Here is an 11228-nt window from a genome sequence, read left to right on the forward strand (position 1 = left end):
ACCCGTGTTGCCGTTTCACGACTGTTTGGCCTGTGCGAGCTGCTTACGCCATTTGGCTCTTCGCGCCTATGTCCGCTGAAAAGTTGTGAGTCCGCCAGACCACAGGCGACAATATGGCGCAAATATTGCATTGCATACATAAACATAAGCAAACAAAAACCGATCCAGCAACAGAAGCGGCCAGGCCAGGGCAGGCCGAGTGCCTTGGCAGAGCTGCGCAGCTGTGAGTGTGTGTGTGTGTGGCAAGGTCTAATGGAATTTTCAAATAGCTCACAAACTTTGTATAAAACCTACACAATACACACAAACGGCTGCGCTAACGGTTCCGCCAAAGAAGACGATGACGGTAACGATGTTAGGGATGGGGCTGGGGCTGAGGTCGGGCTTGGGGTCTGGTCGTAGTGACACGTTAGCCATCAACAACAATGTCGACGACACACATGCAGAACGACTATGGCGGCGTTTCAATTGCACTTCCGCTTGTACCAGTTTTCATTTCAAAACTCATAAGTTTTAGTCAACGAGGCGACGTTGACGATAGCGATGACAGCGTCGTCGACGACGACGTACGACGTGACCAGCTTGGGTATGCCCGGCTCAGCTGGCTGCTTGGACAGTGCGCGATCTTGCGGCTGACGGCGCGGCACGAGTATCTGTAAACTCTAAAACTTTTCAATATGTCGCCGTACTGCGGCGCACACTGTGGGGCAAATGCAAACTGTCAGTGGCAAAAATAAATAATTTTGTGAACAGCTAAGCAGATAGCAAATGACCAAGGGCTTTGTCCGCATGTGTGGGGGCTTTGAGGCAGACACATATTGAGGCGTGCTAGAGCGAAAGCCAAGGAGGAGATTGGCATTCATTTACTCGTTTTCATTATGCAATGCTCGGTATTGATCCCTTGTCCGGGCAGCGAAAGCTGTCTTGGAAAAATAACGGAAGTGTGCCCTAGCGCCCAAGAGGCGGCCTCGGCGTCGGCATCGGCGTCGGCATCGGCGTCGGCATCGGCGTCGGCCTCTCCCGCCCCTGTTCAGCTGCTTGACAACTTTCTCCATTAGCGCACAATGGAACACGACACACAAGTCGAATTTGTTGTCTGAGCCATCAATTCAAGTTGAAGACGCCTTTTTGCCATTCTCGTGCTCCTCCTATTCCCATTGCCCACTTCCCGTTTTCCACCCAGGCGACACCAATTTTGCTTCGTCTGTGTTTTATGGCTACGCGCATTGAGTCAGGGCGCCGTTACCTCCTTTTCAGCGCGCCGGCTGAATTGAGTTGTTTTGCATAGTTTAAACAAATCCCTTGACGGCAAGTCTTGGTCAGTAGTTATGAAAATATGATGGGGTCGGGACATTGTTGCTTCGCCGCTATTCCAGCTGCACAGAGATGCCTGTGAATAATTTATATATATTTTGCAAATGGGATAAATAGTTGAGGTGCTTTGTCCTGTGTCGTTCTGTCGCTGTATAAAATTTGTGATCATTTGTTTCAGCCGCTGTTGCCAGTTGGCCACTTATTTCTTGGCAGCCAGCAACCTTCGTGCCAGCATCTGGGTTAGACCCCTTCCGCAAAAAAGAGGAGCAAACAAAAACAAAAAACAAAACAGACTACAATTTCTAAACATTGTCATTTGGCTTAAGTTTAGGGCTTTGTGGCCATTCAAATGCAGGGGTAAATGCCAACATTTTGCTAATTTGTGCTGCGATATGTCTGAGCGCGCACAATTTGGCTAGGTTCTGGCACAATACAATTATTTCGCGGCTTGTTTTGCCCCTAATCAATTCATTGCGATTGAGGTTGTGGGTCTTGAGATCTATGAAAGGGCATAAAATGCGGCGACGGGTTACCCCGAAGTGGCTTTTCAATTGCCTCTTCTCATATGTAGATGTATTTATAATATGGGCAATTCTCTAGTGGCGAATGTGACATTCGTACGCATTTGAGTTAAAAAAAAAAACGAATGCCAAAACATTTTTTTATTTTGACGAATAGTGAATCTGTTAGCTCCTGATTAGCTCTATAATTGGTGCTAAATCTGATTTTAGGCAAATGTTAGTTTTCAAGATAATCACAAAAAACCAAGAAGTTCGCAGGCTACAAAAAACGTAAGTCGCTTTTTAAATGAACAGTTCAACCTGAGATTTTAGCGAAACCTTAAGTGACGATTTATTACGAGTAATTTGAAATTACTACAAATTGGCACATCTTTACAATGTTTTTTAATTGATTCAAAAATATTGAGTAGTTTTTTTTATTGTTTAGATTTAATCAGGGTCGAAGGTGACGTGTCGAATGAGACATTTTTAACACAGGTTTTTTTTTTTTTTAATTTTTTAGTAATTGTACATGAATAAAAGCATTAGAGATATTTTCGTGTGAAAAAATAAATTTGCAATGCAAAACTATGTTTGCTAATATGTTTTGATGCAAGTTGCGCAAATACCTTTGACTTACTGACAATAAAACCTATTTTTCGAGGTCGCAGGTGACATCGAAACATACGGTGGAACAGAAGAACAAATTTACCGAATAGTCAATTGCATCGTACGTTTTATATTTTTCTTGTACTCTTTATGCATAAACGAAGATTTGAAATAGCATATTTCATTGCATAGCGGTCTCTCTTTAAGAACAGTAATAAAAACAAAATGTGCAATAGAAATGCTCAAAGCCGAACTTTGGCAATTGCTCGACTTTGTGTGTCAATATTTCGAGATGTGCTATGAATAAATGTAAAATTAGTTTATATTAGTTAAATTTAATCGATTAGCTATAAAAATATGTTATCAGAACATGCATTCATTGACTTTGAATTTTTTGGCTGTGGTTGACCTTTCTGGAGATATGCCCATATATAAAAATAGAACATCTTTAAAGAAGCTCAAAATTGCAAATATGATAAGACTGCCTTGGAGTCGTGCTCCGCTGCGAAATATAACGCCGTCGCTCTATTAATTTATAGTGGTGCGGCTGCAACCACGGCAACTTGCGACTGTTCTCCGTTATTTATTCAACGCCACTTCTTGTTGGTGTTTACGTCGCAATTTCTGATGCTGCAATTAAAAACGCTGATATATGTTCTTTTTACAATTCAATAAATTCACGCAATGCTTTACTGCCATCTACGGTCTAGCCATTTGACTGTCTGGCAGTGCGACCGGCTGACCATCCATTTACCCTGGGAGCTACTTTTAGCCCAGTGCGCCTTGTACACAATTTATTTTGACTCTTTGCACGCGAGCAATTTCGAATCCTGCAACCAATGACAGTTTAATTAATTGCCACACTGTAATGCGTTTTAAATTGTCATGTTTATACAAGAATGTCCGGCGGGTGCCAAGAGGCCGGAACGCTCTGGCTGTTCCCGGCGAGTCGGCCTGCTCACACTGAGCGGAGCTGAATGCTGACCACTGGTTGTTGAACAGTGAACAATGGTCGAGAACAGAGTGCAGTCAGCCAAAAACATTTATAATATTTCTCAAAAATAGCTCAGAGATGAACTAACAAGTGAAATAGCTGTAGCAGTCGGTAGTGCTTTCATGCAGATACCCTGAATCTATTTGAGTATTGTTATACTTTCACAAATCGAATGTATGATGCACTCAAATGTATCTAAAGCTTCTCTTTCATCTTTATCGCGTCTTTTGAAGTTAGATATGTACAATTTAATTAATTATAATTTCATTCCATTATTTTGCTTTAGAAAAACCCGAATTCCTCCTGCCTGTAATTAATGATGTTGGTATGATATTAAAATATATTTAAATAGTGCTCTCTTAAAGTAGTATCCACTGTAGCTCAACGAGTTGTTATTGCGCCACCGAAGGCGGTGAGAGTGTGTTGTTGGCTTTATTATTTTCAATTTGTGTTCCATTGCATTTAATAATTGTTATTATTGGTCTGGTTGGGTGGCGATGTTTTCTCTCTTGTGTGTTTTTAATTTCAACACCTACATATATGCATATGTGGCTGCGATATTTATTTCATCAGCGCTTGTCGCTTTACGTCTGCTGTGTTTCAATTAAAACATCGCATTCACACTTGACCACAACATTTGAAATGGCTGAATGGCTTTTAAATGGCATCAAACGTGTCTATTATGATTTGGAAATGCCTCGTAATTGGCAGCCAGTAATTTGCTAAAGTGCTTTTGGGCTCCAGGTTGAAGTCCGCTTACGGATTATGCAGCTGCAGCAACACCAGCAGCTGTGCCGGCTTCGGTCACATTTGCAACTCAAATGCATTTGCAACATGGCCTATGCGTAATATTAATAGATGTTAAGTCGGTGCTTGCGTTGCAGAGATTATTTAGCTGCTGCTGCCTCTGCGGCAACGGCTTGTGCGTCGTTTAACCCTAATAGCATATGGCTCAGGGCACGCACACACACACACGCAAGTATTTATATGGATATATATGTATGTGTGCTTAGGTATTTCCAGAGCACCCCTGAGCCCGCACTCTAAGCTAAATTGGCGATAAACCAAAAAGCAAACGACTGGCAGACGCTACGTGCAACAATTGTTTATCGAATCAATTCACTTAATATGCAAAGCAATGCTGACGTACTCAAAAATGCATCAGCCCTCTTCGGATGGACATGCGAGCAGCAACAATTCATTGTGGTAGCTGCCGACGAAGATGGCTGCAGATGAGATTGTCCTCGCTAACAGATGCTAACGCGCAATTTGTGTCCACATTTCAGTCGCATGCATCACGTAAATGGCAGCGGAATTCATTACTTGTCTGTGGATGATGGCGACGCTCGGTAGAAGCGCACAGATGCATGGGGTTATAATATTTATATATATATATATACATATAAGAACTCGTCAAATTTCGTGCGGTCGTGCGGTTCTGTTTTGGAGTTAATTACAATGCGCCTGGCCCTGACTCGTGACTCCTGCTGGCTCCTTGCTCCTGGCTGCTGACTTCTGACTCCTGACCTTGCGTGCTGCACTCGCGATGCAGAGGTTTCGCTCTTGGCCTGCGGCGCACGTTTGTGCCAAAAATCTTAATTTCTTTTGAATGGCTTGAAAGCCAGAAGCCCTTCGTGTCCATTTTTCTTCCAATTTAGGGCGCACAAGCCCAAGCCTCAAAGTACACACGCCGACGCCGACACCCTTCCGTTCCTTTAATATCGTGCATGCGATTCGCGGTTGCCCTAGCCGGTTATCATTTCCAACTGGCTGCACCTAACAACTTTAGAGGAGCTTCAAATTTCTGAATTCTGAAAGATTTTGCCATAACATTTGTGGATGGACACGGAGCATTTCTGCATACTGTAGAGCAGCTAATTGACTAGCATTGAGTAGGTGTATCCCAGTCTCGATTGGCCTAGTTACTCAGGGCCATTTTGCCATATTATCAATTATTTTAACAAGGCGAATGCAATTTGCTGCACCCCAAATCATATGAGCTTCAACGGCTGCAGCACACGGGTCACGCACGCCCCGTGACAAATGAATTATCATAAATGCTTTGGTAAACCTCTGCCGTTGCTTGCGTGCCAGAAGCTCAGCTCCTGTTTAATCAAATATGAGCCTAGATTAATTTCTATTATTACACTTGCTTAGGGCGCTCGCAGTCGACGCCCTCTCGAGGAAGGGCTCTCTTCTGTTGCCCTCCTTTCCCATTGTCCTTCTCATGCATACACGTTTAATTTCCCTAAGTGAGATGCCGCAAGTTTTAAATTGGCCCGTTCCTCACAAGGGGCTTCGTAGAGCTACAGAGAACAACACTGGATCCCATGCACTTCAAGCAGCTGCAAGGCATGGCTGCCCCTCCCTGCTCCGGTGCCTGATGCTTTGGTATTGTTCCTTCTTGCCTTTCGTGCACCTCCTGCTCCACACGGAACTCCATGCGGCAGCAGCACCGCCGGCGGAGCGACCGGCGCCTCGTCATAAGATTTGATATGGTAAAAGTCTCCTGCTGCGCTTTTGTTTACCAGCCACGCGCAGTGCCCGGGGTACTTTGCTGGTGCAGGTGCATGGGTTTTGGCTGGCTTCAGCTTGAGCCTTTGTCTCGAACGATCTTATGCGCTTGCCGGGCTGAGTGCACTAGGAATACAGTCGGCGAATAACCTGAATACGCGGAATGCCCAGGCAGGTCAAGGCACACCAAGCCATTATCTTTGCGGATTATGAATGCATGGACTCCTATCGACACTGCTCAGACTTTCCCAAAGGCATGTAACACTCGCTCAATAGTTGCCGTGGGACGTGCAGGAAGTGCAGTTCGTTGATTGCCTAAAATTTCGATTTGAGCTTCATGCAATTCGAAAATATCTACAGAGTCTCACTGCGTTTACAGGGGGCTAGAATCGTGCATTAGAGTATTTGCCTTCCACGTGAGCTTATCGGAATCTATCGATGTATAATGATTTATTTGAATGAATTGGATAGAAATGTGTGTCTGATTGAGTTTTTGTTTAGTTTTTGCTTAGATTAGCTGCTTTTTACTTAAGAAGTGAAGTATCGGTACTTGCGTCTCGAACTTTCAATTCTGTCTCACAAAAATATTTTACCAACCATGCCAAAGTCGTGGCTGATGAGCACTCTCTTTTGCTCTTTTACAAACAGCGATAGTTCTCTTAGAAACCATATAAAAGGGCCATAAAACGCAAGACCTAATTTTTAAATTCACCCCATTTCACGAATTTATACTTTGCGCGCGTAGCGTGTAAAAAGTGAAACTCCCACGAATGTTATACAAATAGACCAACAGGCTAGAAATACTAGCAAACGAGTATTACATAGTTTCAGTTGCTATACACATATTCTTACACTTGTACACACACACATACACTTGTACACATACACTTGTACACATACACTTGTACACATACACTTGTACACATACTGAGAACTTAGGAAAAAGCGCTCAGCAGTGAGAGCGACGAATGGTCAAAAAAGACGAAAGTATTCGCATGCAAACATGTGAGTGCGGAACCGAAAACTGTGGAAAAACAAAAGTGAGAGTTTCTTAAGTTTTTGGGCCAAAACTGGCCCGAATAGAGGGCTCGGACTGGAGTTGGGGAATGGAACGCTAGCCGCAAAAACCTACAGTGTATATAATTTATATGAGTATATATGTATATAAAGTGTATATATATATATATATATATATATATATATATATATATATATATATGTTTTTTGGAATTCAATTTGCATAATTATACCAAAATATTCAAATTTCTATTGATTTTGCACTAAAGTTGACGTGAAAAGCAACACTTAAACTTCAAAATGTGTAAAACAAATTTAAATTAAAGCTAAGCACGCGTCGCTTATAATACGCGTTATAAAAAGGAGAACTTACCTTGAAGACCTTGAATGAGGAGACCACATAGAATGCACCGTCCTCCAGTTCATCTAGGTGGTACTTTCGGTCGCCATCCATGGAAAAGACGTAGCGTGCACCGCGTGGCAAGTCCATTTTGGGAGAGATTTTGTCGAGCAGATTGTCCAGCGAGGTAACATCTCGCCCGGGACGGTAGCGCAACTCGACGCCCGGAAAGAAAGGGTCGCCATTGCGGTAGAACACGACACGACGAGCCTTCCAGTACGATAGATTCGAGTAACGGGAGGCAGCGGCACTCGAGATTTCTGGTCGTGATTTGGAGCGTACAAGCGGCACGACTGGCGGCTGCTCTGAGTTTTCACTCATGTTATCCAGATAGCTGGGACTAAGCGCACGACCCTGGATACCGCCACCTGGTCCGCTGGCTCTACCGTTGCGCTGAGACCAATAATCTTGCGAGGAGCCACCGGCAGTGGCAGCGGCACGGACTGCGGCGCCACCTCCACCAACAGTCGGAGCTGCACTGCTATTGCCCTGCAAGTCCCCGACGGCTAGGTCATCATCCTCGTCGTATTGGGCATTCTGTAGATGTATTTGAAAGCTTGTTGAGCTACCGGCACGTCGACTTGTGGGACTCTTAGTGGGGCTATTGCAGTTACTATCGCTGTTTCGGCCCAGGCGCGAGTTGTTATTATTTAAGAGGTTATCGTTATCATCGAACTGAGCTGTCGGCTGAGTGAATGTCGGCGAAACGTCTCCTTCGAGTTGTAAGTTCGAACTAATTTGAGGCATTGTTTGGCCGCCGAGAATGGGCTCGCCATTAACAGCTGCGAGCCCACCATCACCATCGCAATCTCCATGACCAACATTAGAAGCAGTGCCTGTACCAGCACCACCCCCAGCAACAGTGTCCCCGTAGTCGTTCTCTTCGTTGGACATTGTCCGTGTAGCAAGAGTTGTGCTCAAGCTCTCTTTGCTTTCCTCGGCTCTCTGTCTCTGTCTCTCTCCCCCTACCTCTCCTTCGCACACTCTGGCGTGACACCAATCTCAGCGTGCCGTTGCCTTGCGTGACTCCTTTGTTGTGGTCAAAAGTCGCCAGGGTAGCTTCTGTATCACGACGACTCAAAGCGGCTTGAAGGTGCAGTTTCTACTCGATTCGTTCGCGTATAAGATTTAGATTCGACGTAGTCGACGTGGGCCTCATGTGCTGAGAGGTTCTGGTTTCCTCTTACATTTTCCGTTATTAGATCCAAATGCACAGCTGTAGATGGTCCTAAAAAACATGTCGAGTTACTTAGAAATTCGTTTTAAATAAAATCTCGGTTTGGGGTAGCACTCAAATCTCGCCATTTGAGCTATTTGGGCCTTTCTACTCGATAGCCATCATCGCAGCACTAGCAAAAGGCATTGCGTCCATGTCATGTCCGTTTTCAGAAGCTCTTCAGATCCACTCCAGACGCAACTCAACAACTGTCGGACCAACAACTTCACAGTTCCTTTGTCTGTAAACAGTGAAACTGTGTAAGGAACCCACTTCAACTTCTCACACTGCTTCGACAATGATGCCAGCGTTCGGCTCTTGACTGGAAAAATCGCGCACTATTTGTCTTGTTTCATGCATCCGCCCTTTAAGTCTCCCCTACATTTAACTATGCCTGTGTTGGCGCAGTCCGCCTGTGTAGGGCCTCAGAAGTGGCTGCTCCTACAGTTGACTTTAAACGAAATTTCGGGCCAGCTGGCCAACTTGCTCTGTTGTACGTACAAGTGGGCAAGTATTTTTCACTTATATGCAAGTATATCCAAGTTCTGCAGCTGACCAAGAACTGGGCGTAGCATGCCTCAAGTGATGTGGGTCTGTTCAGTTTGGCCCGTCGACCCCACTGACGCTTGGCTCATATGCAACTATTTCAGTCGCATTGAAATTTACCATTGCGAAGTTTTTTTTTTTTGGATAATGGTTGGTTGGTCGGTGGAATCGGCTGTGGGAAATTGGCGAATGCTTCCACGTTTTCTACCGTTGACTTACCTGGGTTATGTAAATTACTTTTATTGCAACACGTTGCACAGCACTGCTTTGCTCTGCGGTCGTTCGTTGTCCTTTGCACTATTTTTTGCGGCAATTAGGTTAATGCCACTTTATCTACGGACCTTTGGGATGAGCAGTCACCGCTAATGTGCAAGCGGTTGTTGGCTCCACGGATGGCGCAGCTCCGTCGCGTTTACTCGCACTAATTGACTATCAATCAGGCTCGATTGTTTCTACTTATTGGGGAAAACAGCCGGCGCGGAGACAAGCGCACATATTTACTTGAATCGAATTTAATGAAGTCGAGCAAAGTTTATTAAAATATCTTACGAGAAAGTTATCAAAGAGGAATGCTTAACTTTTAGACTGGACTTCCCTTGGAAACTCTTGGCCGTGTTGTGCACAATGCAGAAGAAATTCCGTCTGGCAACTTTGCCGGTCGAAGCGTTTTTGAATTGTGTTTCATGTGCCTGTCCACTCTAAAGTCCTACACGTAGCCAATTTTCATAGAGAGCGCGCCTCGGGCTCCGTCGACGACGACGACTTCGACGTCGCGGGCATTGAATTACTTTCTGTTGTTGTGTTGCTTTGATTGTGGTGCAGGCGCCTGACTTATGGGCTAATGCTGCCACGCGACTTCTCCGGCATCGCCACACCTCCAAGCTCCCGTTCGCCTAATTGTGCTCTGCTTATAAGTCACCCGTCCCTGTGGCGGGCATTGTAGTCGTTCGTTTAACCATTTTGCTGTGCCACTTCCTCCGCCTCCTTCCAAACTCGTGGTCGAAAAACCCCTCTAAAACATGCTAGCGGGAGGTTTAACCACCTCGGCGACATGAGTAAAGTGCTCGAACTCAGTTTGAGGTATCACAAAAGTTAGCACTTGTTACTTAATGGCTCAAACGTTTTATACTCGATCGTATATACAACGGGATACCGTACACTTTAACCCTATCGGAAAGTCGTTAAATAGAGACATTAACGAGAATCTAGCTATAATATCATCAATATTAAGTAATCAATAATTATGATGATACAATCAGAAAGCACATCATCAGGAACGTAAGCTAGGATCAAACCTGTGTCTTTTACTTAACTTTGTTTTTATAATAGGGGGTAATTTCATGATACCGATCTCATCAAACAAACAAGTAAGAAAGCTCTAGTTGAGATTGCTCGACTGCAAAATCCCTTGAACCCTTCGAAGAATTGATATTTCACAACAATTCTTCGAGCCTTTCTGCTTGCACAAGAAATACACACAGAACAAGTAAGAAAGCTCTAGTCGAGACTGCTCGACTACGAGATCCCCTGAACCCTGCAAGCAACTGATATTTCAATAATAATTAGCAAACACACACGCACACACACACACACACGCATACAAACAAACACACGCACATACACGCATACAAACAAACACACGCATATACACACACTCACGTATACAGGCGATTGCGCTTGGGTTGCGCTGCAGTGTTGGCAATATAATGACAACTTATTTGTTGAATAATTTAATTTCTAGACGTACGATCGTAATGAAACTTTCAGAACGTAATCATAATGTTAAAATGTATGTGTATACCGAATCACAAGTCTCTAGTATTTGATATACGACTTTTACAAAGATGAGGGTGAGGGAGTGGATTTAGGGGTGGGGGGTAAATTTTAACAAAAATCGAAATTGTATAAAATGAATCTTAATATACATTTTAAATTTGGAGACTCTAGCTTGAAAGATGTAGGAGATATAATTTTTTAAGTGATCTTCGATAAGGTTTTTTATCGATAAAAAAGTATCGGAATGAGTTATCGTTTTTTAGTGATAAACTCGATATGCGCGCGATATGTACGGACATTTTAAAAAAAAGTTTAAGTCTCTAGCTCTTATATCTTCTGAGA

At 43.9% G+C, this 11228-nt stretch overlaps 1 protein-coding gene across 1 annotated transcript in view; it reads right to left on the reverse strand.

Moving 5' to 3' along the window:
* Positions 1–10216, reverse strand: part of DCX-EMAP (Doublecortin-domain-containing echinoderm-microtubule-associated protein) — a 39071-nt gene extending 28855 nt beyond the window's left edge. Inside the window, exons 1-2 of the mRNA XM_089260439.1 lie at positions 9330–10216; positions 7322–8576 (exon numbers count right to left, since the gene is read on the reverse strand). Coding sequence (XP_089116565.1) covers positions 7322–8242 — 921 coding nt within the window. The 5' untranslated portion in view covers positions 8243–8576; positions 9330–10216. The remainder of the gene's footprint in view (positions 1–7321; positions 8577–9329) is intronic.
* Positions 10217–11228: the final 1012 nt, after the last annotated feature.

This window comes from Drosophila navojoa, chromosome 4 (genome assembly GCF_054131105.1).
Source record: "Drosophila navojoa isolate 15081-1374.11 chromosome 4, UAZ_NAV_1.0, whole genome shotgun sequence".
Taxonomy (NCBI): Eukaryota; Metazoa; Arthropoda; class Insecta; order Diptera; family Drosophilidae; genus Drosophila; species Drosophila navojoa.